The 26,992-nt window shown below is 42.1% G+C and overlaps 3 protein-coding genes across 4 annotated transcripts; 1 reads left to right on the top strand and 2 right to left on the bottom strand.

The window, feature by feature from the left end:
* Nucleotides 1-7,879: 7,879 nt before the first annotated feature.
* On the bottom strand, nucleotides 7,880-14,505 carry LOC122666851 (COX assembly mitochondrial protein 2 homolog). Of its 2 annotated transcripts, XM_043862946.1 has the most exons (5): nucleotides 14,337-14,505; nucleotides 11,052-11,111; nucleotides 8,606-8,679; nucleotides 8,221-8,325; nucleotides 7,880-8,133 (listed from the first exon to the last, which is right to left on the bottom strand). In XM_043862946.1, the coding sequence occupies exons 3-5, from the start codon at nucleotides 8,648-8,650 to the stop codon at nucleotides 8,035-8,037; spliced, it is 249 nt and encodes an 82-aa protein (XP_043718881.1). In that variant the 5' UTR covers nucleotides 8,651-8,679; nucleotides 11,052-11,111; nucleotides 14,337-14,505; the 3' UTR covers nucleotides 7,880-8,034. The 2 variants fall into 2 exon arrangements, with proteins under 2 accessions (XP_043718881.1, XP_043718880.1); XM_043862945.1 differs by lacking the exon at nucleotides 11,052-11,111.
* Nucleotides 14,506-16,680: 2,175 nt separating this feature from the next.
* LOC122666850 (Bowman-Birk type proteinase inhibitor-like) lies at nucleotides 16,681-17,318 on the bottom strand. Its single transcript, XM_043862944.1, has 2 exons — nucleotides 17,130-17,318; nucleotides 16,681-17,048 (listed from the first exon to the last, which is right to left on the bottom strand). The coding sequence occupies exons 1-2, from the start codon at nucleotides 17,251-17,253 to the stop codon at nucleotides 16,828-16,830; spliced, it is 345 nt and encodes a 114-aa protein (XP_043718879.1). The 5' UTR covers nucleotides 17,254-17,318; the 3' UTR covers nucleotides 16,681-16,827.
* A 6,059-nt stretch (nucleotides 17,319-23,377) lies between these two features.
* Nucleotides 23,378-24,223, top strand: LOC122669799. Its single transcript, XM_043866651.1, has 2 exons — nucleotides 23,378-23,596; nucleotides 23,684-24,223. The coding sequence occupies exons 1-2, from the start codon at nucleotides 23,429-23,431 to the stop codon at nucleotides 24,221-24,223; spliced, it is 708 nt and encodes a 235-aa protein (XP_043722586.1). The 5' UTR covers nucleotides 23,378-23,428.
* Nucleotides 24,224-26,992: the final 2,769 nt, after the last annotated feature.

Raw genomic sequence — 26,992 nt, forward strand, 5'->3', positions numbered from 1 at the left:
CCCCCCCCCCCCCCCCCCCCCCCCCCCCCCCCCCCCCCCCCCCCCCCCCCCCCCCCCCCCCCCCCCCCCCCCCCCCCCCCCCCCCCCCCCCCCCCCCCCCCCCCCCCCCCCCCCCCCCCCCCCCCCCCCCCCCCCCCCCCCCCCCCCCCCCCCCCCCCCCCCCCCCCCCCCCCCCCCCCCCCCCCCCCCCCCCCCCCCCCCCCCCCCCCCCCCCCCCCCCCCCCCCCCCCCCCCCCCCCCCCCCCCCCCCCCCCCCCCCCCCCCCCCCCCCCCCCCCCCCCCCCCCCCCCCCCCCCCCCCCCCCCCCCCCCCCCCCCCCCCCCCCCCCCCCCCCCCCCCCCCCCCCCCCCCCCCCCCCCCCCCCCCCCCCCCCCCCCCCCCCCCCCCCCCCCCCCCCCCCCCCCCCCCCCCCCCCCCCCCCCCCCCCCCCCCCCCCCCCCCCCCCCCCCCCCCCCCCCCCCCCCCCCCCCCCCCCCCCCCCCCCCCCCCCCCCCCCCCCCCCCCCCCCCCCCCCCCCCCCCCCCCCCCCCCCCCCCCCCCCCCCCCCCCCCCCCCCCCCCCCCCCCCCCCCCCCCCCCCCCCCCCCCCCCCCCCCCCCCCCCCCCCCCCCCCCCCCCCCCCCCCCCCCCCCCCCCCCCCCCCCCCCCCCCCCCCCCCCCCCCCCCCCCCCCCCCCCCCCCCCCCCCCCCCCCCCCCCCCCCCCCCCCCCCCCCCCCCCCCCCCCCCCCCCCCCCCCCCCCCCCCCCCCCCCCCCCCCCCCCCCCCCCCCCCCCCCCCCCCCCCCCCCCCCCCCCCCCCCCCCCCCCCCCCCCCCCCCCCCCCCCCCCCCCCCCCCCCCCCCCCCCCCCCCCCCCCCCCCCCCCCCCCCCCCCCCCCCCCCCCCCCCCCCCCCCCCCCCCCCCCCCCCCCCCCCCCCCCCCCCCCCCCCCCCCCCCCCCCCCCCCCCCCCCCCCCCCCCCCCCCCCCCCCCCCCCCCCCCCCCCCCCCCCCCCCCCCCCCCCCCCCCCCCCCCCCCCCCCCCCCCCCCCCCCCCCCCCCCCCCCCCCCCCCCCCCCCCCCCCCCCCCCCCCCCCCCCCCCCCCCCCCCCCCCCCCCCCCCCCCCCCCCCCCCCCTGATAAGTCAAGGTTACCCTGACACATTTAGAAAAGATAACTATAATAAATAAAGGAGAAGGGTTTTTTTTCCCGGTCGCCTGCCCCTGCATCCTTACAGGGGCTAGTGAGGGAGTGTACAAGAGCATTTAACACAACTACATGAGTGGGGTGGTCATTTTGTTCCTTTTGTGTGGGCACAAGGGAACGAGCATCTAATAGAAAAGGAATAATTCACTTTTCCTTTGGGTTGGGTTTATAAATACCTTCTTAGGTTTTAGTATTTTCTAAACTACTCTTTAAGATCCCATGTCCTTGGCTTCTTGCCTTGTAGCAGGAACATATGTGTGTAGCAGCAAAATTTCATCCTCATTTCGCCCCCAATCCTTCCAGATCCTCTATTGTCGAGCTGCCCGATAGGACCGCACTACCCAAACATGGTGATGTGCTCAATGACCGCCTTACCCCCGCTCGGGCAAGGCGTTTGGGCAGAGGTAAGGTGGACATTGCGCGCAACACCGTGTCTGGGCAGCATGATTCTGCGGGGCAGCTTGGCAGTAGAGGATCCAAATTCTTGAGATAGAGAGCAGGTTTTCAAAATTCGGTGATTCGAATTGGGTATTGGCTGATTCATATTGGAATCAGCATTGACCGATTCACACGATTAATGACCCTTGTTGACTAAATTTGACCAATTTGAATCAGGAATCAGAAATCGGCACTAACAGACTCGTAAGCCTATTCTGGGGGAAGAGATACTCATCAAATCCTTTCTCAGTTGGTGTAATTTGGGCCATCTTTTCAACAGAGCCGGCCAAACCAATCTAATTCTGGGATGGATTGGGTTGAGTTTTGCTAGGCTGGAACACTTGTCTGACAATAAAAATGTCAATCTAGGAGTGTGGCCCCTACGCCTCAAGCATAAGGTGGGGCAAAATGTCTAATAACTCATCCTTATTTCGTTTGGGTTCGGAGATCTCTACTTGGTCGCATGGACTTTACACAATCATCTGGGACAGTGATGAGCATGAATGGGTATCTACCTAAGGGGTAGAGGTATCATCTCTTAGTGCCCTCTTCTACTAAGGCCTTCCAAATTCTACAAAGTAATGCTCAAACAAAGAATAAAAGCTTTCAAAGAATAGTCGATTAAATAGAAGAAAAATATTTATGTTTTTTGGATGAACAAATGCACAAATGGAGAGAGTGAGAGTTGAAGAATAGCACCTAAAATTATTTCTAGAGTGTATTGGACGTCCTCTATATATATACGACTGATGCCCTTGGAAAAAAATATTCAAGGAATTCGAAAAGATGTCTCTCTCAAAGAGAAAAGACACAGAATACTAATCGTTATCGATGTCTAAAGCTTTATGGATGCAACCAACGCCATATCACCAATGTCAATAGTGCAAGTCTTCGTTCAACATTGAGCAGAGAATAGTATATGTTAAAACGGTCCCTAACAAACTCCGACTCATAATGCATTCTATTCAACGTTTAACGATCAAAATATGGCCACAGGAAAACGACTATTGACGTCAAAAAACCCTTATCCACGACCTTGCCTCCCCATGGATTGCTAGGCGCATATGAAAAAAACTCTTGAGCATAATGAGTTTTCTTTCCGTGGAACATATCTTTGTAAATGCCTGTTTTAATATAGAGAAAATTACTTGGACACCTCCAGTATTATAGCCTAATTACTTATTCTCTTCAAATTTTCAAACAATTACTTAAACACCCCCTACAGTTTACCATTTCTTTCAAGTAACCTTGGCCGCTAGTCAGTCACCGTTACTATGGGTTAAATATTTTGTAAATACCTAAACTACCCATAAGGTGTAGTGAAGTGACATATTTACCCCCTTATCCTCCTCCTCCTACAACCCAAAAAAAAAAAAAACCAGTAGCCATGGCTGCTGTTTCAAAAACCATTAATGCATCCTTGAAGATTAAGGCCGAAAGGTGGAATCAGAATCGAAGAGAACAAGAGCATAATCCTAAACAACAACAGATTTACCGGCAACCATGGTTGTGCATGATGAAAAAAACTGGCAGCCAAAAAGGTCAAATCGGACTCTAAACACGTATTAAATGCGTATCGTATTATTACCGTATGCGTTTTATTAAACTGAATTTTTTTTAAGTATTATTATCATCTAGTCTGTTTAATTGCCGTATGTGTCTGTTCCCGTTCAATTGTCGTTTCCAAACTTACTAACTAAGCTTCCATCTACCCCATTCAGTTTGTGGCACAAATGGGAATTAAACAGTTTTAGGGAATCATTGTGCATGCGATGATCACGAAAAAAGGCTAGCTAAAACAACTTAGCTAAACGTCTATGTAGCAGATCTAAAGCTATTTCGGAACTGAAAAAGACAACACCCCTTTGTGGAGCCATCTGCATGGCACACTACGTGGAAGTTATATACTTCTTACGCATAAATACACACCCGTCCATTATTGAACCAATCCACAACACCTGACCATCTCATGATCATAACCACAACGTGCCCTCCGTCTTCCCTGCCCTTGCTTGCCATGCAAACTCTAACATCTCCTATAAATATTCCCCCTCTAGCTCCCCGCAACTCAAATCGAAGAAATACAGTTTCCACTTACTGAGCAGAAAGAAGTTAGCTACCAAAGAAGAAGAAGAATGGGTCGGGTTGCAATCATAAGTGTTCTTCTGGTGGCCTTAATGGTCATGGCAGAGGCCTCACTCGATAACCAATTCCGGAGAGACAGGTGCCGTGAGGAGTTGCATGGCCAGCGCATGCGCAGGTTTCTTTCTTTCTTTCTTTCTTTCTTTGCTTCCTCATGAAAGTCTTACCTCTGAGTGCAACTTCACTTTTCTTTTTTAAAATTCACCGAAGTAGTGCTTTATTTGTTATGACACTAACTCTAATTTAATTTGGAATTGGAATCTACGTGAAGTTGTCAGCGATACCTGCAGAGAGGAGGAGAAGGGGGAGGAGGATGGTTCCCGTTGATCTGGCCTTTCGGAGAAGACCCACTGGAAGACTGCTGCAGAGAGCTGAGGCGCGTGGACGAAAGGTGCAGGTGTCAAGCCATAGAGCGGGCACTGGACGAGGCCCAGAGAGAGGGGTCCGAAAGCGAGAGGGGAGGAAGATCGGAGGGTGGACGTGGAAGGTCCGACGATTACGGTAGTAGAGGGTACAGGGGCGATGAGTCCAGGGACATGGATCAGATGACTAGAAGAGCTCAGAACCTGCCCAACATGTGCCGCATGAACAGACCCCGATACTGCGAGATGAGTGGCTCTTACTAAATGAGCTTTAAGAGTGTGTTTTAGACACTTAAAAACACACTTTCTCATCTTCTCCTTTCTGGTAACTAGGGTGAGTGTTGCATGACTAATAATGGAAATAAAATTCACCCTTGCCGTATCTTCCAAGCAAGGGTGATGCATGTAGCTAGACATGTAGTAATAAAGCACACTATCGTGTTCGTCTTTGTAGTTTGCCTTAAATAAAATTTAAATAATTTCCCCATTTCTTCTGTTTCTAAACTTTCTAATATGTGTAGGTAAACTAAGCGTGACATCCAATCACAAATTAATATGACATCCATAGCTTTAGACTACTGCCAGCAATAGAAAATATTTAATCTAAACTTTCTCCTCATTTTTTCGCTCAAGCGTTTGAGTGTTTTCAACAAATCAGTAGCAGGAAAGAATCCGCCATTTTCTCTCAGATTTAAGCAAAAAAAAAAACACAAATTTCTCATGAATCGGCTGCAACTCTTCTGTTTTTGTAGATAAATGATTCGTTCTAATTGCTTTTTTTTTTTTTTTTTTTTTCCCGGAAATCACCTAGCACCTAAAACCCTAAAATCATTGTTATACTCTGTTTCCTTGGGCTTTCGTCCCGATGGAGGAAGAAGAGCTTGCAGACCCGGCTTTCGTCGCACCTTGAGAAACGCAGTTGCAGATCCGGTGGAGAAGCCTTGTAGTAGAGCAGCCAAGAGAGAGGAAGACGACGATGGCCCCAAATTGATTTGAAACCCCGGGCAGAGAATTTTTATCACCTGCGGTTCCCCTGCCCGGTACGGTTCCCTAGTGCCCCTAATAAAAGGGGGTGGACCTCACCCGGGCAGTGTGTTTGGTCAGGGGGTGGAATGGTCATTTCAGCCCCCTGCCCCCCTATGAGAGGAACCACACAACCGTACTGGTCAATGAACCTCAGGGGATAAAGGTCTCCTGGGCAGATGAGAGGTTTGGGTTTAGTTTGAGTGAAATGGATTTGGATTAATGAGCCGAACCGGTCAGGTGGGATTGGTTTGGGGTTCAATGTGGTTCAAACAGGATTTCATGAGGTTTTCAAAATATTTTGAATATATTCAATATCATCCGTTGGATGCTGGTTAGGCCAGGTGGCGCACTGTGAGCTGCTGGAAGTAGGATGGAAGTACGACCTTTGGAAGTAGAGTATGTGGATCCGGCCAAACCATCCTAATTCTGGGATGGACTAGGTGGATTTTTATTTCCTCAAGTGTAGTGTACCACATTTGAACATCCAACTGTCCACCTAACACTTGAGAAGATAAAAAGATGCCACTGCCCAAGTTTTTACGGAGTTTAGATCTGCTACCCATATGGGGACAAGTGGGGACAGATCTGAACCCTCCATGAAGGTGTGGGACCCACCTCTAGGGTGTGTGACCCACGTCCCTTGGAGGGGTCATATCTGTCCCCACCCGTCCCCATGTGGATAGCTGATCCAGATTCGTTTTTACGATTGGATTTTTAAATGTAGTGCATTGGGCAATCAGGATAAAAATCTTGTCCGACACTAACAGACACCCCCTAATAGTATAGGTGGGAGATATGTGACTTGATCACCAAGAAATAAAACACCTTTGACTTTCACGAGTAGTAATGCACTCTTCTACTACATCCCTTCAAGCTTCACAAAGTGTCATCAACATCCTCTATATATAAAGGAGAAATGCCCTTGGAAACATCTGTCCAAGGAATCCCAAAAGACATGTCTCCTAAAACTAGAAGACATAGGAAACTAGTCGTTACCAACGTCCAAAGCTTTTTGGATAAGAGCACACAATATCGTTGACGTTAACAAGACTTCATTCAACATCGGACAGAGAATATAGTATATGTCTGCAAAGTCCCTAACAAACTCCGATTCACGTCAAGAAAATGTCTATTGCCGTAGAAAAACCTTATCTAAGGGCGGCAAAAAGAAATCCGTATACAAGTAAATTTCAAAAAAATATATATATATCACACACACACACAAGACGTTTCCTCATCATGACCAACTAGGTAGGTGCACCTAAGATAAATCCTGAGCATAGGTAGCCTTCTTTTCATGGAACCTACCCATATAGTTCTCATTTCAGTATAAAATTCTCACTTCATTTTTTATTTTTCAATATCCAATGTGGAATTAAATTTCACCATACAAATAGCAACAAACATAAACAGCTCTTCCATCTACGAAACAAGGCTAGCTAAAACAACCTAAACGTTTATGTAGCAGATCTGAATCTATTTCCTATAAAATAACAACACCCCTTTGTGGACCCATCTGCATGGCACACTACGTGGAAGTTATATACTTCTTACGCATAAATACACACCCGCCCATTATTGAACCAATCCACCAAAACCTGACCATCTCATGATCATAACCACAACGTGCCCATCGGCTTCCCTGCCCTTGCTTGCCATGCAAACCCTAACATCTCCTATAAATATTTCCCCCTCCAGCTCCCCCCAACTCAAATCGAAGAAATACAGTTTCCACTTAATGAGCAGAAAGAAGTTAGCTACCAAAGAAGAAGAAGAAGAATGGGTAGGGTTGCAATCATAGGTGTTCTTCTGGTGGCCTTAATGGTCATGGCAAAGGCCTCACTCGATAACCAATTCCAGAGCGACAGGTGCCGTGAGGAGTTGCGTGGCCAGAGCATGCTCAGGTTTCTTTCTTTCTTTCTGTGCTTCCTCATGAAAGTCTCTCCTCTGAGTGCAACTTCACTTTTCTTTTTTAAAATTCACCGAATTAGTGCTTTAGTTGTTATGACACAACTCTAATTTAATTTGGAATTGGAATCTACGTGAAGTTGCCAGTGATACCTGTAGAGAGGAGGAGAAGGGGAAGGAGGATGGTTCCCGTTGATCTGGTTTCATCAAAAAAAATAGTTCCCGTTGATCTGGCCTTTCAGACAAGACTCACTGGAAGACTGCTGCAGAGCTGAGGCGCGTGGACGAAGGATGCAGGTGTCTTAATCAAAAATGCAAAAAAAAAGAAAAAGCAAAAAGAAAGATGCAAGTGTGAAGCCATAGAGCGGGCACTGAACGACGCCCAGAAAGATGGGTCCGAAAGCGAGAGGGGAGGAAGATCAGAGGGTGGGCGTGGAAGGTTCGACGATTACGGTAGTAGAGGGTACAGGGGCGATGGGTCCAGGGACACGGATCAGATGACTAGAAGAGCTCAGAACCTGCCCAACATGTGCCGCATGGGCAGACCCAAGTACTGCGACATGAGTGGCCCTTACTAAATGAGCTTTAAAAGTGTGCTTTAGACTTAAAACACACTTTCTCATCTTCTCCTTTCTGGTAACTGGGGGAGTGTTGCATAACTAATAATGGAAATAAAATTCACCCCTGCCATCTCTTCTAAGCAAGGGTGATGCATGTAGACATGTAGTAATAAAGCACACTATCGTGTTCGTCTTTGTAGTTTGCCTTAAATAAAATTTAAATAATTTCCCCATTCTTCTGTTTCTAAACTTTCTGCCATCTAAATAACCTTTCTTGTTCCCCTTGAATGGATTTCCTTCAACCTTAATAATCAATGTGACTTTTGATGGTTTGAACACTTGTATAAAAAAATTAATAATAATAATATTCACAGCTTTGAACTAGTCTCTCATCATCAAATTGTAAAACTATTTACTTATTCTTGGTTTTTCTCTGCAAGTACCCTCCTGTGAGCTTGTAGCCTCTCCTTCAGCTTCTGACTCTGCTCAAAGTTCTCTTTTCGCTTCAAAGCTTTCTGTGAAAGAAATGAACATTCATATACTTGAAACCCTAAGAAGAAGTTATCAATATCAAAGCCAGGAAAATCAACAAAAGGACTCACTTCTTCTCTGAAACAGCGATCGAGCTTAATTTTCAGTTCTGTACACTCTCCAAGGAATTTTAAAACAGGATGGTCAACATGACATTTTTGAAACTGTTCAATAATCTACAAAAAGGAAACACAAAGAAGTGACCAGATGGTAAATCTCTTTCTAATTATTCATCCTTATTTGACTTGTGAGACCAACGTCTGCAACAATCAGATATGATCATTAATACAATGAGCAGCAGATTATTCCTGAGTTAAGAATGTAGAAAAAAAATTATTAAAGGCCTTTTGAATACCAAGTCACAGAAAGATCAATAGTAAACACAAGCATGTTGTAGAACACCAAAATTAACAGAAATGTCTAATGTCATTAAAGAAAACCAGAAGCTGAACTTACTTCAGCACACATTGGGTGCCTGTGTAATGTCAAAGGAGGATGCATTCTCAGCCAGTAACTGGAACCTTGCTACACTGCAACACCACATAAGCAGCCACGTTTAACCATTTGCATTTAAACTCAACAAATAAATGCAAAAATTGCAATCAAGAATGTGAACGTCAGTCAAAGAATCAGCTGACATAGGCAACCATTTGGGAGGGATGTGAATAGAGGAAGCCAGTATTTGAGCCTACACTTACAAATTATATAGTACCCAAGGAAACCTCCTGACCCTGAGAAACCGTCGCATGAGTACAGAATGTAACATTTTATTGCTGTCACTCGTTGCTTAGTGTAGGGGTGTCAATGGGTCGGGTTGGGCCGGGCCTACCTAAACCCTGACCCTGACCCTAGAGGCTTTAACCTAAACCCTGACCCTGACCCAACCCTGGCAGGGCCAAGAAATCCTCAACCCTGACCCGACCCTGCCAGGGTTTTTCCTAACCGGCCCGGCCCGACCCGACCCTGATAGGGTCGGGCAGGGTCGGGTTGGCCCCGATTGACCCTGTCCCTGAACTGACTTGACTTTAATTTATTTTTATTTTTTAAATGGTTGTTATGCCTGTAATTTTTACTATGCCAAAGTTGATCAGATTGTAAGATTTTAAAATTGTCTGCACTGCGATTGTCATATTCCACCTCTTGCAAGTAAAATATTTTAACTTAATTTAAAGCAGTAAAAATGAAAAGATTATAAACAGTGCACTCAATGAATCTCGTATTCTCGTTAGCTTGAGATCTGAAATTTCTCTCCATTCTGCTCCTTTCTAAGCTTAATTATGTACAAATGCAACAGGGAAAGAAAAACCGTGAAAATCAAAAGATAGAAGATGGATTACAAGAAGAAAAATAAGAGCAGTACTACCAGTCCTCAGTAATAAAATCAAACATGTTCATACCATCACACTAACCCGAAAGTCGGGTTCCTAAAAGCCACACAAAAAATATTCAATAATCCAAAATAAATTTAAGAAAGAAAATTATCTAAGAAAAGACCTGGATTTGGTATGTATCCGTTTCCATCCATTAATTCAAAAGTTCAAGAGATCTCTGTTTTACATTCTACACCTCCATGCCTTTGGCCTCTGCCACAGAGAGCTGTAAAAAAATTTATCTACAACAGCCCCATCTCCCCAACCCCCTTCTGATTCCAACAGTAACAACCTATTCTCCTTTTATTACCCCTGCTGTAAGCCTATAACAGCGAACAAACAAACAAGCAAACAAAAACCCTGGACTTCCATAGCAAAACACTCCTCCCTTCGACTCTCATTCCCATCTAATTACTTGACCCCAAACCAGATAACCTCTTAAATTTTCACTGAAAATCACCACACCCATTTGACTTTAAAAAAAAAAAACCACTGTCGATTCCCAGCGAAAACGCCCACCACGGCACCACCCCTTTTTTCCTCTACAACTTCGATTAAACCCTTCTAGGGTTCAACCCAACGAAAAGAAAAAAAAAAAGGAGAAATAGCAAAGAGAAGAGAGCGAGGGACAAAACCAAGAGAAAATACATAAGAAGAAGAACAATTGGACATACCTAATTGGTCCAAACTCGCCTTGCAGTTCTCCTCCTCAGCCTTCTCCTTCAAAGTCCAAACGAGAACGATAGATGAAGCTAATCCAGCATTCCAGATATCCAGACATCACAAAGGGTTCTGTTACAACTTCCCTTCCAGCGTCACCTTCAAGCTGCAGATGTTCAACTCCTTCAGGTTCAACGATTCTTCCCTATTATTTTTCGATGTGGGGATAATTTGCAGAAATCGCACAATGGGAAGATGGAAGGCCGAAGGAAAGAGAAGGGGAAAGAGAAAAGAAAGAAAAGCGAAAGAGAAGGGGGAAAGAGAAGAGAAACAGAAGGGAAAGAGAACGGATTTAGCCATTTAGGCTGTTTCGTTTGAAGAAGATTTGGAGAAGATTGCAGAAACGGCGAAGGAACAGAGATGGGGTGAGTGAAATGTGATAGGGATTTGAGGATTTTGAGTGTTTTTTATTATTTTTTATTTCTTTAGTGTTAGGATAAAGAAAAAGTATAATATAAATAAATATAAATATCTATATAAGTATATATTGTATATATAAAAAATATAAACATGCTTATAAACAATACAGGTCGGGTCGGGCGGGCCGGGCTTAATCCGAGGCTTAAACCCGATCCCGACCCGACCCTGCCAGGGTCAAGCAATTTTTAAACCTGACCCACCCTTCGGGCTGAAAAATCAGGGTCGGGTCCGGGCCGGGCTCAGGGCGGGTTCGGGCCGAGCGGGCTTTATTGACACCCCTAGCTTAGTGACTATACTAACTTGAGTGGATGTAATAGATCAGTATTTAGAGCCCTAAAACCTAACAGAATACCTTATACCAAGAGAACCTGAATATACATACATGACAACACCTGATAGTAGCTGATGGTTTCCAGCAATTCTTCAAGAGCAGGAGTACTGATTGAATATCCCTGAAAGTAAAAGTCTTGCCAGAGTTCCGAATGGAGGCGCGGGGGAAATTGCTATTAAGAATGAGTTGTCTGGAGAACCCAACCAATACTTCACTACATAATCCATGGGTATGCCTCTAAAAGAGTAAGCTTTATTAATTTTACAAGTTGTGCAATTTTGAAGGTATTCCTGTTAGGGAAAAACCATAATATTCTCAAGTTTGCAGATGCTCCTGAGCCTAAGACCCAACATTCGTAAATCTCTGTTCCTGAAGGAGGTTGTACTGGTAATGAAGGTGGATGGATATAAGCGGATTCACCCAACATATTTTCAAACCACATGGCCTCTAAATCCTAAATCCCAAGGTTATTGATCCAACTACATAGCACTGTTAACAAGAAAACCAAATAAACTGACAAGAGACAGCAAGATGGCTGAAGCCGTGGCATAGGTGTTGAGTAGAAGTATGTCTTGTTGATCATTACACAGACAAGTTTTGAGTAATTTTTGTACATGCACAAGTTTTAGATCCCTTATTTCTATTATGAAACCATTCTCTCAGCAGATGATGAAACACTCTTGAAGCACTTGAACCCGCTTGGATCTGTATAACCTTAGTTGAAAGATGGTGGGGGCAGAAGTCACTCCACTTCTAACGGAGAGAAAAGAAGACTCAGGTCTTTATTCCTGCCCTGCAATTGAGTCCTTTTTGGTTTGGCTTGCAGCAGATAGAGTTTATTCCAAGAATGTCTTTCAGTCAGTACCTGCCGTCTACAACAAATAATTTTCCATGGGTTGAGCCGGAGAACTGCACTCAATGATAGGGGAGTGGCTCTATGAGTGGGAATCAGAGTTACAGAGCAAATCTCCCGGTAAGCCCCTATTTCGCCACTTTTTATGAAGGAAGTTGAGTCTCACAAATGCATTTTTTTTGTAAACATGGGTCAAAAATGGATATGTACCGCAGGTGTTGAACTATCTACTCTACACTCTTGACATCCCCTAACTTTGGCAAGGCAATAGACAAGTAAACTCTTAGCGCTTCTTTGGTGTTCTCAATGACTCATCAAATGGCACTCAGTTCATATCTTTAAGTTCGATCATTGACAAGGATCAAAGTTGATCCAGATTCGACATTAGAAGTATCTTGATTGCTCCCCAATAACCGAATACCTTTGTCTATAAATACTTGTGAGGAAGGAGAGAAAGAACAATCCTAGGAAGTTGAAGGAGGTCCCTATAGAAGGTGAGACGAGAGTCTCTCAGTCAAACAACAGCATACAGCCGTGGGAGAATGGACGATGAGACAGGTGCTCGAAAAAATGCATCAGTCAAGTTGGGGCTGGATATCTCACTCCGGCCATATAGCAGCCCTCTCAAAGGTACCTATACATCAACTTTCTATTTATTAAGCATTAATTCTTGACCAGTTATACCAACTAGCCTCATGTTTTCCAGGTTCAGGTTAACATATTACCATTTCATAATAGGACACTGTTCAGGAGACTCTGAGAGCCCAAGTTGAAGCTGACTTGACACAAACTGGACAAGTACAGAATTGACCAGGATAATCTACTGGGTTTTCTTTGTTCAGACTGGCTCAATGTAAGAAGAATAAATAGTCTGCATTTGGGAGGCACATTTGCCCATTGAGTTGGGAGCCCAGTGGCACTATTATGTATCCTTAATAAGTGGGAAAGAATTGACAAACTGCAAGCATAAGAAGTCCCAACCTCCTCCACCCCTTCCCCCCCCCCCCCCCTTCTTTTTGTTGATCAATGGATTTGTTTTAAAAAAAAATGGCATCAGAGTTATAGGGACCTTGATTTACAGGACGCTTCTTTCTGTTTGACTAGTTAAATCTAACTCCGACTCCACTCCATTAACATACCTAAATTTCAGTCCATAACAAGAACAACAGCTATTCCAAACAACAAAATACCCAGCCACTTCAGTAACTCTTCAAGTTTCTTTGATACACCTAACACCGTAGCAATAACAAACCATTGAAATGTCGACCTAATGATGTTAAACCTTGTAACATTGACAAAATGCATTCTAGACTCAGAATTTATTCCAAGAATGCATATCAAATACAACCTAGTTTCTCTTTCCATTGACATTTATTGCAAGCAGGGAAGAAGGGGAATATCTCCCAGAAATGATGCATTGGAAGAATCTTTTGGGTCTTCCAATATCAATAGGTTGATTGTTTCGCTCCTGTATTTTCCAAAAGGGAAAAAGATCTCAGAGAATTGTTCCACGGATCCACAAGATTTCGGAAAAGAAGAACTAAAAAGCAGTTTTCGTCCAACTTAGACGAATATGAGTTCAAAAATACGGAGTTTCAGCGACATCTTCGGTTCGGGGAGTATTTATCTCCGATCAAATTATATTTCTTCGATAACACAAGAATCCATCAAGATTCCACGAATTAAAGTCATTAATGCAATAAGATTTCTATGATTTAATTATTAATTAAAATTTTGAGTCTGCTTTCGGTTGTTTTAAAAATAGGAACTGACAGAGAGCGAGAAAACTCACATAATAAATCTTCACAAAAACATAGTATAAAGATAACCAAAATTCTCAGAAGTCAGGTCTGGAGGAAGTCTCAAACCCAGATCTGTTCTCGTGCTCACTTTTCTTAGAAGTCAGAACAATTGAGTTCTTCTCAATGCCAAACTCATAGGATGACGCAGTTCCATCCAAGGAATAGATTCTCAAAATCCCAAGCAGAAAAAAATTGATTCAGATAGTTTCCACAAGCTCTTCTTAGTCCAACAACTAACAATAAAACTGAGTATAAAATTCATAATCTGTAGAACAGATTTCCTGACCCAAATATCTAGTAGAAAAAATGTTTGGTTGAAAAAAACACCCAAAGAACAATTTCAGAAGTAACAGCAAATAAGATTAGCAAGAAAAGAACAGATATGAACTGAGATAAAAGATAAATAAATTGAGACCATTAAATTGTTTACCATGAACAACCGTGGTTGTTCTTCAACCACATAAACCACATAAAGAGAACCCCTTTCTCAATGAATCGAAATCATAAACCATTCCATTAACTAATAAATTGGATTACAAAATATACATTTACAGAATTGAATTTGAGAATCCAACTCCAAAACTGACTATATTTAGACTCCAATTAAGGTAGTTAAATCACTCTCGCTTTGTTTCATTACCTGAGCATAGTTTGCTAGTTTAACAACCTCATTTCAAAAAAGAGCGATTACCTGTGAGAGAAGTTTGAGAAGCGATTGAAGATCCAAGAGCTCGACTATGGTGGGCTATCAATCGGAGCACAAAGCTCGTCCTTCGCCGCGTTTCAGGGGATATGGGTAAGCGTTAAATCGTTTGAGAAACGAGGGCGAAGGGCAAAAGTAGCTGCGAAAGCAAGCAATTGGTTTTTTTTTTTTTTGGTAAATAGCAAGCAACTGTTATTCGCTGTGGATGGCGAAGAGCCACATCAGCCATAAAAAGTATAAAACCCCAAGAATCCGACGGTTGGAAATTTATGTACAGATCAAACGGTTTTAAGGTAAGATCTATGGGGCCCATCACGCAGGAGTGGATTCGTATTGTCCGGTTGTCATCTATAGGTAAGAGACGTGGCATGATTCAAGACCGTTCCCGTTTCTACCACTAGTTTTGATGATGTCCGCCTTTGTGTTAGTTTTATAAGGCTCCGTTTAGTTGCATGTGGAATGTAAAATATATTTTAAAATAACAGAAAAAGAACGGTATCTGATCGCTGCTGTGGCTCCTGTGTTCGCAAGCATAATCACGTGAAAGTACTGCACTGTCCTTATAGAAAGACGAAAATCCCATCCAGACTCCAGAGTGATGCTTGCATGTCCATCTCATTGGTCATCACACGTGCAGGCTCTAGAGCATGGTTTGAGGTATTGTTATCAGAATGGCCGATTCGATCAATTTGTATTGTTATCAATATCGATCCTTGATCGATCCTGTATTGGTGGATCGGTATGGTCATGGATTAAAAAACTATTTTTTTGATGAAAAAGAATCAATCCAAACCAATACGATTGATCTGAATCAATATCCCAATACCGATTATTAAAACCCTGCTCTAGAGGCCTAACAACGATCTCTTCCCCAAAAAAACTAAAGTCAAGTTCTTCCCTATTATTGTAAGTGTAGTGCACCTGACTTTGTGTTCAGGGGAGCTAGCTTAGCTAATCACAATTTGTTTCTTTTGGGGTTAAATCACTAGTCAAATTTCAGATACCCAATTCAGTCATTTACCTTGCCATGTAATGGCAAACCCTTCCATGTATGCCATGCAAGGGATTTGAGGGATCTCAGGGGCCTAGATTCGCCAAACAGAGATTCTTTGCTGATTGAGCAACCAGACACTTGCTCCCTACCAAAAAATACATATTGATACTTTTCTATTAACAATGAGATTCATGAAAATGAATCACCCATAGGTGAATGTGTAAGGCAATAAACAATATAGTTCTAAGAAATCACCCCCTTAATAGGACCACTTACAAGAGGTTTTGATGGATCTCATGGGCCTAGTCTTTCCTGATCCATATGGGTTGTGGGGTTTTACATGGGCCCAGATTTGCTAATCTACTAGATGGATCATGGATTGCCATGGTTCCACTATACCACTAAAAAACTAAAAAATGGTGTTGGGATCATTTTTTCTATATGTGCAAATATCGGACATTTTTTTTTTACCTCGAATAGAGCATAAACCTCTAAGACTCGGTGAGGTCCATTCACGAAAGAAAAAAAAAAGATTTTAATACTGGACTATAGCGGTTTTAATTTAAGAAAAAAAAAAAAAGAGGTGTACCATCTCTCTTCAGTTATTTTCCATTAAAATTGAATAATATTCCAACCGTCTGAACATGGTCAATTCATGAGAAATATTGCAATTCGTTCTGACCCATGAGAAATTTAAGCTCAAATTTGAACTACAATTGGTCGGGCTTGAGGTTTAACTGAATTGAATTTTCAACAATTCTACCTAAGTAATTCTTTCAAAATTAAAAATGGGTTGGGCCTCCCATACATCACCCACTACAAGGGATTCCAAATGTTATGATCTGATAGGGTACAAAAACCCAGATGTTATGGGGTATATGCACAAGTTTTCTTCCATTTGACATAACCAAATGTTATGTGTCATGAATTCTTGTACTCGTTTCGACATTTTTGGTGGTAACCTGAATGAAATTTTTTCTGAGGTCTATAATTTGTAGTGGAGGGCCTAGGCCAATACGACCTAATGGATTGACTCGAATTGAAGGAGTATTTAGATGTTTTATCGTTTCGTAAGGTAAGCAAGTGAGAGTTAGGTGGTTTTCGACTTAGGGTTTTTAGAGAGAGTTAGTGCCACTACTTTTGGTGTTCTTGAGAGACCTCCGCTGTACATTTTCTTCCATTACATAGTGAATCAGCTTCAGTTTCGCTCGTGGATGTAGCATCATATTGATGTATGAATCATGTCAGATCTCTATACCATCTTTGAACTATTTTTGTTTTCTTTGTGTTTCTAGGTGTTTGCGTTAACACCAAACACTCTTATTAAAAGACAAACAGTAATAAGAAAATCTCCTCTTTATTATCAACAAGGCACTTTGCTAAAACCCACTGGTTACAATCTTATGAAGATGAAATAAGAGACAGATCGAGACCATGGTTCAGAGACATAGAGGAGACAAATTGATGGTGAGTAGGGTTGAGAGCTCAGGGGAGGCTTATTAGGGACCTCTCAGCAGTAGTGGCAATGGAAGGACAGTACTTTTCGAATTGGGAAGCAATAGATTCGCACATTGGCTTAAGTTCAGAAGACTCCATTAAGTAGCAGACGCATTTGGGGCAGTGAGAAGCATCCTTACAGTGGCAGAAAGGAGGATATGATCTTGTGCAAACACACTTATCGCACCAGCTACTGTCCCCAGTCTTTCCTGTCAAACAAGAAAGCATAAGACAATGTGAGAATACACAGAGTACAGAGAGAGAGAGACTACAAAAAGTGTGTTTATTACCAGTTGGTATATCTATGGCTGCAAGCAGCTCAGCAACATCAACCCTAGTAGCAGCCAATGGAGCAGGGAATGTTGCTAGAGAGAACAGCACCATTAGTGTCATCAACACCACCTTCACAGCCATCTCGATCTATCACTTGCAGTTTACACACAACACACACAAACCAGTTATCCCAAAGTCCTGACAACTGAACTTCTTATTCTTACTATTTTACAAGCTCATTGCTTGGGCAATATTTATAGCCGGAACAAGCCTCTTACCACCATTTGATTTTACCTAAATACCCTATTTGTATTGTTGGCCTATCTTATTCAAGCACCCCCAAAGTAGGTTCTGTAAGGGTGGAACAGTGACAGAGAGGAGTAATATTGTCATTTTCTATGTTTTTCTCCTGTAGTTAAATACCCCTTAGTGATGTTAAGCATGCGTTTACGATTGCCCCCATAAGACTGCCCTTATCCACAAGGACTGCCTTTATCTTGTCCCTAGGGAATCTATTGTATTTAGTGCTAAATTTAGCAAAAAGAAGTCCTCTGTTCCCAAAAACCCTATGCAGACCTTGATTGCCTTTGAAAATTAATTCAAAAAAATTCTAATAATCACATTGTTGGAGTCTAATAGAGGTCCTATCATGACGCGATTCTGATTTCATAGGTCCTATTATCGGTTTGATTCGATTCAAAAGTCAAAATCAGAAAATTGTCAATTAATCCAATAAAAATCGAGTAAAAAATTGAGATTAATAATATTTTTATTTGTTTAAGAATGGGGTTAAGCACTCTAAAATATTAGGATTCCTTATAGAGATTTTTTTTAGTTTTACTTTGAATGCCAAATTCATGAAGGGACGGAAGGTTTTAGTACGAGCATGCCTTAGTGGACTTTGTTAACGTATTGAGTGAGGTATGGATTAGTGATGTCCAGATTGGTTTCCTTTGTGGCGCTTTGCGACCTTGAATAATCACTGAAAATTATCATTGCAACTAGCATACGTGTTTAAGTGAACTTTGCCTAGAGTTAGATGTGTATGAAACAATATAATTTCTCCCACATAACAAGGATATGGAAAATAAAATTAAAGGGTACAAAGGTGATACCGATATTACAAACCGCATGTAAACCGGATAACGAAAATCGAACAGAAACCGCTAAAACTGTACCGCATATTAAACGATTTTAATTTTGGGTGATTCTTATTCGGTGCAGTTTTGATTTCTACCTTCCAAATGTGCACCGAACCGGAATTGCATCATATAATCAAAATCGCACCGTTTGGCACCCTTACTCTCCTGTATGTTAATATGCATCTCATGTATGCCTTGCATTTTTACTGTACCATAATAATTATTGAGCCCTCTCCCATTGGGACTTTTATCCTATCCAGTTTCCTGTCCGGCTAGTTTCCCAATTCTTCTAACAAGGGAGACTGAAATGATTTCCTTACCCCTGTCCAAACACTATGTCTATGTGGGATCCACCACCTCCTATTAGAAGAACTAGAAAACTAACCCGAACGGAGAACTGGAGTAGATAATTTTCCCTCCCATGGCCATAGATTTTTAGGCTCTGTGTTGTGTTATGGCAAAGTCTGATAAGGTTGAAACGTAACATGTAAGCAAAGAACCAACGAGTCTAGGTATTTACAAATTTCTAGTTCCATTTAATATGCCACGTGGCATTTAGTTTTCATTTAAATTTGGTATGTAAGAAATCATTCCTATCCCAAGCATATACAAACCGGGCTTCTCAAAAAAAAATAAAAATTTTGAGTAAAATGATGATGAATGAGTTGCTCTTGATACTTTTTGTTAGTGAAGGAAAAAATCATTTGGGGCGGACAAGGAAGTGATTGTGACTACTTGGGGTATTGGGTCTTTCGATTACTTTCGTTGTGAGAAATATACCTTATTGTAAGGGTTTTCAAATGGTCAGATCCGGTTTGGGTCAGTTTTTTTAGTTTTTAACTTATGGAAAAATGTTCTCTGTGTCCAGGGTGCAAGCTACACCTAGACACATGGGATGGACAAAATGATCGCCTTGCCCCCTTGAATGATGGAAATGCCGTCCCATGTGTTTAGGTATAGTTTGTGTTGCGGCACAAGAACATCAACCCTTAACTAAAATGGGTTTGGAGCAATAATTGTTTGACCTTGAAAAATCACATCGTAACCAATAGTTGTCTGTCCCTTTTATCATTTTATTTTCAGTAAGTAACAGTTTTTTATATATAAAAAAAAAATAAAAAAGATCCTAGTTTGGTGGTGCCCCAAACACCCTCTCACAAGACATCATGGAATGACACCCCCTACCCTTCAGGTGGATATCCACGCACCCTCCCTTAAGGATGTCAAAATCATCCTTAAATCATTTTCCAAAATGATTTGGTTATGGTTTCAAATTTGAGACCGTATAATTAAAATGTTTAACCGAAACCTTATCTTGTAACACGATTACTTTTCCCCATTGGTCCAGATGCAGGTGTAGAGATCATGCGATGAAGCACCGAACCCTTGTCTCAAAAAAAAATTTAATATAAATCAATTTCTAAAAATATAAAATCAATATTATCCTTAGGTGCTTACCTCATAAATAAGAGGTCATGACTTCAATTCTTCGGGCCTTAGTATCAAAAAAAAAAAAAAAAAATATAAAGAAAAAGGAACGTTAACCACCACGCAGTTCAATAATGAACGTGTCCCTATTGGTGCCATCCCTTAGATATTTTTTGGGTAAATGATGCCACGCGTTAGATTACCACAATGGACATGTGGCTATCCTTTCTCCTAAAAAATATATAAAAGCCAAAATGTCTCTTTTTTGGATAATAATGTCAAAACAAATATCTTACCTATAGAAGAAAAAAAATTTGTCAAAACAAATAAACATTTTAATTGTGCAGATCAAGGCAACATGAGGTAGAACCCCATTCCCAAATTATCAGATCTCCATCCATCTGGACCATCTCCACTATTGTATTATTGCGCGGAGAAGAGCAGACGTGGTACATTTAATAACACGTAAAGAACCTTCAATAAAGGTTGTAAAATATAATTTCCTCTCAACGTCCCATTGATATCTCTCCCACCCACTTCTGAAGAGTATAGAAAATATATCAGCTCATTTTCATTGGAGAATCTGCTGAATAATAATAATTCATGTCCTATTCTAGGGGTGAAATAGGATCGGATTGTGCCGGGCTTTTTAAAATTTCAATCCAACCTTAAGTCTTCTTAGCTTAGTCCAAGGTCAGGTTGAGATATCTAAGCCTAGGCCCAATTCTATTGGGCTCAGTTCAGCCTAGCCCCGCCCTAATTGATCTTGATTGGGTTGGTTTAGGCCTAGTTGGCCCTGATTGACCTAGTTTTTGTGACCTTAATTGATCCTTTTTTTTTTTCCCCATTTACATCATCTTATGCATTAAAAAAATGAGAAACATGTGATTAGGTATTGGTTTGTTTCCTACTCAATTACTATTAGACTTTTCTTTGGGTTAAAAAACTTAGTTAAAGAGTAAATTATAAAACAAAACTTAACACAAGGTTGGATTGGGCAGGGCCGGGCTCAGCCTCTCAGCCCGAGGTCTCAACCCTGGCCGAGCCCAACCCTAATCCCATGCCTAAAAATTCTAACCCTAACTGTCCTCAGGGTTGAAAAATGCAGCCCAGGCCCTGTTTAGGCTCAGGGCGGGCTTGGGCCGACAGGGCAAAACTTACACCCCTATCCTATTCTTTTAAAATTTTATCGTCGGTGAAGTTTTGTTTTTGATGAACTTTTTTTCCTTCTTGAAATCTGTTGGATTGTGTGCAACAAATCAAAATTGGAAAATGAGTTATTTGAGTCGAGTCACCCGAATCGAGTCAAAAAATCGTAAAACTTGATCATATATAAGATTTTTTATTTAACAGAGTGGGACAATAATTTTGCACGCTCTTATGCTTGGGCATACGATCCACACAACAACACTCTGTTCTATTTCCCACTACTTATTAAGGTTAACCTATATTAAAAAAAATTATTTAAGGCTAACAATTGAGAGCCCAGTTCCTATTCGCTATACCCGTGGTAAGTACCCTTTTTCACTTGTCCAAACAAATACATGGGAGAATATTTGAATGGATTCAATTTTGAAAGTTAGTGTGTGATTAATCAAAATTATGTCCTCTCTATTGAATGGTCTGAATAATCACATTATTGATCCATGTGGCAAATGAATAGTAGGCATTTTTTGTAGGAATCATTTCCCCTGAAATCATCTTTGGCGTTGATTGGTAACCCTCCACTGAAGTGATTTTTGTGTTTTCTGATTCGTAAGAACAGCTTGAGAGTGGAATTGCAATTGGTATGTCCAGTCCATCTCTTTGCTCCCACGAAATGAACCGGAGTTACACGGAACAAGATTTCAAGAGCATTTTCCAGAGCAAAAACTTAAAATCAAAAAAGGGCCAAAAGCCTGACTCTTTCGTGCTATTCCAAGAGAGAGAGAGAGAGAGATTCATCCCCAACGGCGAAGGAGGCCATTGTTTGTAATATGTGCTAAGCTGTCCAAGCTCATGTTAACTCCTCGACATCCATTGTAGGTGAAATCGACCAACATCTTCTTGTTGTGATGCTACAGATCTAGCTCACAAGGAGAAGTAACCACACCACGAACTCGAGGAACATTGTCTATCACTTTTATCTTTCTTCAGTCGCCTAAGAATTAGTCAATTCATTCATTGTCCTCCTTTTTAAGAATTTTTTGTGGAAGAGGAATCGACATTCTTTCTATCAACTTCCTTGTTTAATTGATCTTCGACAAAGTTAGGTCCAAATACTGGTCTATTAAGTTAGGTAAGTTGCAACTTAAGGTGCCGTGTGTTGGTACAGCTAACTTCCTTCAGTTTGATTATATATATAGGTTGGTTACGTTTAAACCTCTTACACTAACCCATACAATATTAGGGCTGGGTTCAAGTTAGGTACATATCGATTGGAATCCAATCGTCTGATTGAGTATTGTTCATATCCTTTGGGGGTAGATGTGGATGTGATATTGAGGGTAAAGATGTCAACAAAGGAAGATATAATCTCGTCTCTGTTGATGCTTTCGCATGTGCTCCTATTGGTCCGGGACAAAAATTCTCTACCCCCGGCTTATTTAAACTGTCTTTATTAATAGACTTTAATAAAATCTTTTATTGGATTTATTTGAAAGGAATTTATGGGATAATGGGCAGTTGTTTCTTTAAAAGGTTTACAATTCTGTTACTTTATGGGCTTTTAATGAGAAAAAAGAACTCTGTCCGGGAGTGTGGCCTACACCAGCACTTCCATGATTCTATCTCTTTCCTTTCAATATGAAAAGACATCTCTGCCCCCTTATTTTGAGGAGAAGAGAGATAGATACATGGGGTTGCTGGTGTAGGCCACATTCCCGGACAGAAAACTACTTCTCTTAATTAATATAAAGAAAAAAGATTCTTGAACCGCTAGAGTAAGACTCCCTACCCTCTCATTGATGCACTTCTCTGCACCGCTTGGTCAAAAATTCTCTCTCTATATATAAAAAAAGAAAATTTCTATCACCCTCCGAAACTTACGTACACTCTGAGCTAGTCATATGTAGGGGAGGGGGTCTGGTGGCATGGGTTGGAGTAAGCATTAAAGCCAATAATAGACCCTATCATTGAATCCAAATCATAGTACGTAAACTCGTTCTCATTCAATTATATTTAACCCTAAGTTTATCAATAAGAATGGGGGACCAGTTAGATTCTTAGGGACCACTTATGTAACCATTAAATACAAACCCATGGTTGTCCATGTTAGATGCCTCCATCAAGTACCTAATTAGGTGACGACACGAAACCCATCTATACATGGAAGTCATTCTTATTAAATTAATTAAATCTAGAAACAACGTTGAGGGAAAGTAATTGGAAAGGAACGTGAGTCCATATGTATTTATTTTACCAATTAGTATAAGCATCATTCCTGATACGCCTAAGAATATTCCAACCTAAACCTTCTTCTTCATCAGACGTTGAGAGTGCTTGGTAAGAGTAAGTAAGGTATTCAGATAATCTACGGCGCACTGTCCATAGCGGCTTGAACAGCGCAGGGTGCGGTGCAATGACCATCTTACACTTGTCCAAGCGTCTTGTCCTAACAGGGGTAAGGCGGTCATTGCACCACGCCATAGAAGATCACGATCCAAAAGACTTAAAAGGCTCTTTTGGGTCGTTTTCTTTTTCAGAAGGGAAGTTTCTAGGTTTATCTGATAACCAGAAGGAGCTGAGAAGGTCAGAGAAGCTAAGTAATGGCGTTTGCATTGGTAAACCTGGACTTGATCTTGGTCCCAGCAGGGCTCTTGATAATGTTCACTTACCATCTCTACCTTCTCTATAGAATCCTAAAATTTCCGGCATCAACAGTAATTGGTTATGAGAACCTCAATAGGATGGCATGGGCTCAGAATATGATGCAGGTTTGATTTATTATTATTTATCCTTTTAATTAAATTAATGATCTCATAATCCTGATTAATGGGTATTTTGAAATTTGGAATATGCAGGGAGGGAGTCACACAAGCTTAGCACTAAATGTGATATCAATCAATGTCTGGAGTGTAATCTACTTAGCTATTATTACCCTTTCACTAAGTTCTCTTATAGGAGCAATATTAGGAAGCTCAACAGGTTATCTCGCCAATAACATTTTAATACTTGGAGACACAAGCTCTACCACAATTTTTCTGAAATACATAAGCATACTCTTATCTTTCATGCTTGCCTTTGCCGCGTTTGTTCAGTCGGCGAGGTACTTCGTTCAGTCTGATTTCTTCATCAGTACGCCGATTACAAATATTCCGGTGACGACGGTGCAGTCGACGTTGATTAAGGCAAATAATTTCTGGCATCTTGGGTTGAGGCTTCTCTATTTTGCCATGGCTTTCTTGTTTTGGGGTTTTGGACCAATACCGATGTTTGCTTCGTGTGTGATTATGGTGATGATTTTGTTTTTCTTGGATTCCAATTCTACGCCTTTGCATCACTATAAGCCGGTGGCCATGGATTCAGAGATCAAGAAGAAGGTGGAGAAGTTGTTTGAATAGATCTATCACTTCTAGATTCGTAATAAACATGGTAGTTCTGAGGAATTTCGTTGGGAGTTCAATTGCCAAGCCAAGTTGCCCTTAATCCGTTTGTGTTGAATTAATTTGTGTTGTATTGAATGAATTAACAAATGAAAATGAAGTTTCGAAGCATCTCTTTTTTTTCTTTCTGTAATTCCTTATTTTTGTATCCCACAAATTTTGAATCATTGACCTTTTAATTTTGCTTTTTGTAAAACAAAGTAATCGGAAATATATCTCCAGCTAGTCTGAGTATACGACGATAATTGCGAATCCACCCTCGACCCCTTACCATCTGTCTTAGTGAGCACCTTAAAAAAGGTACAATCCTTCTCGTTCACTTTAATCGAAATATCTCTTTTGTAATTCCTTATTTTTGCAAAAGTCACTTATATATTGTTTTATTTCCTATGGCTAATTTATTTTAAGGTCATGTTCTCAAAAATATTCATAACGAGTCACTTGTTTTGTACTTCATGTAGCAAAGTCAATCTAAGAAACAAACAAAAAATAAGACCATCCTAGTGCACGAGGTTTTCACTATTGCAGGGTCGAGGGTGAACTTATTGTACATAGTCTTGCCCCGCTTCGCAGATAAGTTTTTTCTATGTTTTGAAACCTCAACCTAATGGTTGTAGTAGCACAACTTAATTAACCATTACACTAAGGCTCACTTACTAAGGAAAATATCCAACGCATGGTAGAAAATATAATTGTGTTTGGTTACAGCTAGGAGAGGAGGATTTGCAGCCAATGGGGAGAGAGATACCAAAGAAGAGGGGGTCACTTCACTAGTTGGCTGCGGACTTTTTTGCAAGGGACGATCGGCCCTATGACCTATGCCAGCAGTCCTATGAGTCTATCTTTCTCATCTTCATATGAAATAATAATTGTGTCAACATTCAAAAGTTGTCTCCTATTAGTTTTTGAAAAATAGTAAATAAAGGTCAACACTTTTAGTGTCTTTGACTATACTGTATTATTGTTGGGTTTTGATAGGATCTAAATTTGAAGCAATTGCTTTCGTAATAACAACTACAAGAAATATGCAGATCACCGTTGGTTTCAAAATAGAAGGATATATGGATGTTGATCGTCTACGGCGTAGCTGCCCGTCCTGCCTGTGCTGTGCAGATATAGGGTCGCTCGCAAAGACCGCCTTACCCCCACTCGGGCAAGGCTCTCCGACAGGGGTAAGGCGGTCTATGCGCGTAACCCTGTGTCTGCACAGCACAGGCAGGATGGGCAGCTGCACCGTAGATGATCCAAATTCTGGATATATCCTGATGACCTTTTCTAAATGAATGACCTAAAATGATCACCACTTAAACCATTACCAAGGTCAGTCCAAAACAAATTCTAAAAAGGGTTAAGCAGTCTAGATTAAATATTTTATAGGTAAAAAGCACGTTAATCGGTTGTGTGGTTCCTACGCCTAGACATGTGATCATACAAAATTACCGTTCAACCCCTAGTGAACTAAAAAATCTTTCATTTAAATGCTCTTGCACATGCTCTTATTAGCCCCAACGCTGGTGCAGGAGCTACACGATTGATTAGCGTTCTCTTCGACATATATGCGATACGATTGGTGCAGATAAACCAGCATGGTATCAGTATCGATATACGATATGCGTACACATTGACATCCTTATAAATATATATGGGAGAGCGTTTGGTAAGCCACCAGCTTTCGATTAGCTAACTGCATACATCGATCACAAAGATAGACATAGAAACATGCGAAAGTACTGCACTGGTTATGTGGCCCGCGTGGCTCTTTCGTTTAGATATAGAAGTACATGAAAGTACCACACTGGTCGTGTGGCCTGCGTGATTCTTATCTAAACACAGAAGCATGTGAAAGTACCATACTACCCTCATAAAAATGTGAAAATTCCCTCGAGGACAATGCTTGCTGCTTGCCCACGCTCCCATTGGCTAGCGCACGGGCAGGCTCAAGAGGCCCTGCCAGCGTTCTCCTTCGTTATACGTATAAATATAAAGGTAACTTTGAGGGAAAGTTTGCCAGCTGTGTCGCCTAAAGAGATAAGGGCTCCTTAAATTAAGGAGGCCATCAACTCCCTTCTACTAAATTATCGCTACCCCAGCTCCCACGCCAACTCTTAGCCTTAACAACCCACAGATTTCTCAAATTTCTCTTCCCCCTAATCATATCTTCCTTATTAACCCAATAAAGTCTTCCCTCTATTGTCGCTGGTGTTGGTGTTTTTTTTAATCATCCAACAGAAGTTTGCACTTGAGGCGATAACCCAGTTCCATAAACTACTTTAAGCGCTTCTTGAGTTCCTTATAAGTAGGGCTGTAAACCGCATCCGCATCCGCATCCGCATCCGATTAGTTATCGGACGGATTTGGATAGTGCTAAACGGATACAGACACGGATACGGATCCGATATTTTATCCGTTTACATGTAAATATAGCTTTTTGGACAGCTATAGCCTATCCTTATCCGCATTCATTTAGGTTTCGGACGGATTCGGACAGTGCTAACCGAATATGGACACAGATACGAAAACGGATTTCAACTATTCATTTACACCCCTAGTTATAAGGGAACATTCCATTGCTTCAGGTTTACGGTCATAGTAATTAAGTTAATTTTCACTTTTCTAAGACTAACTTTTTTATTTCCTCTTTAATTTAATATGGAATTCATTCTTTAATTGAACAGTTTGAAGCGACTTGGGGTTACCCGAACATTCATTGCTTCTGGAACCTCAGTC

Source organism: Telopea speciosissima, chromosome 7, assembly GCF_018873765.1.
Source record: "Telopea speciosissima isolate NSW1024214 ecotype Mountain lineage chromosome 7, Tspe_v1, whole genome shotgun sequence".
In the NCBI taxonomy this organism is placed as follows: Eukaryota; Viridiplantae; Streptophyta; class Magnoliopsida; order Proteales; family Proteaceae; genus Telopea; species Telopea speciosissima.

Coding starts and splice junctions, on each gene's coding strand:
- LOC122666850 (XM_043862944.1), bottom strand. CDS start 17,253: ATGGCTGTGAAGGTGGTGTTGATGACACTAATGGTGCTGTTCTCTCTA. Junction 17,049..17,129: donor AGCCATAGATATACCAACTG/GTAATAAACACA, acceptor CTTGTTTGACAG/GAAAGACTGGGGACAGTAGC.
- LOC122666851 (XM_043862945.1), bottom strand. CDS start 8,650: ATGCATCCTCCTTTGACATTACACAGGCACCCAATGTGTGCTGAA. Junction 8,326..8,605: donor GGCACCCAATGTGTGCTGAA/GTAAGTTCAGCT, acceptor TCCTTTTTGTAG/ATTATTGAACAGTTTCAAAA. Junction 8,134..8,220: donor ATCGCTGTTTCAGAGAAGAA/GTGAGTCCTTTT, acceptor TTTCTTTCACAG/AAAGCTTTGAAGCGAAAAGA.
- LOC122669799 (XM_043866651.1), top strand. CDS start 23,429: ATGGCGTTTGCATTGGTAAACCTGGACTTGATCTTGGTCCCAGCAGGG. Junction 23,597..23,683: donor GGGCTCAGAATATGATGCAG/GTTTGATTTATT, acceptor TGGAATATGCAG/GGAGGGAGTCACACAAGCTT.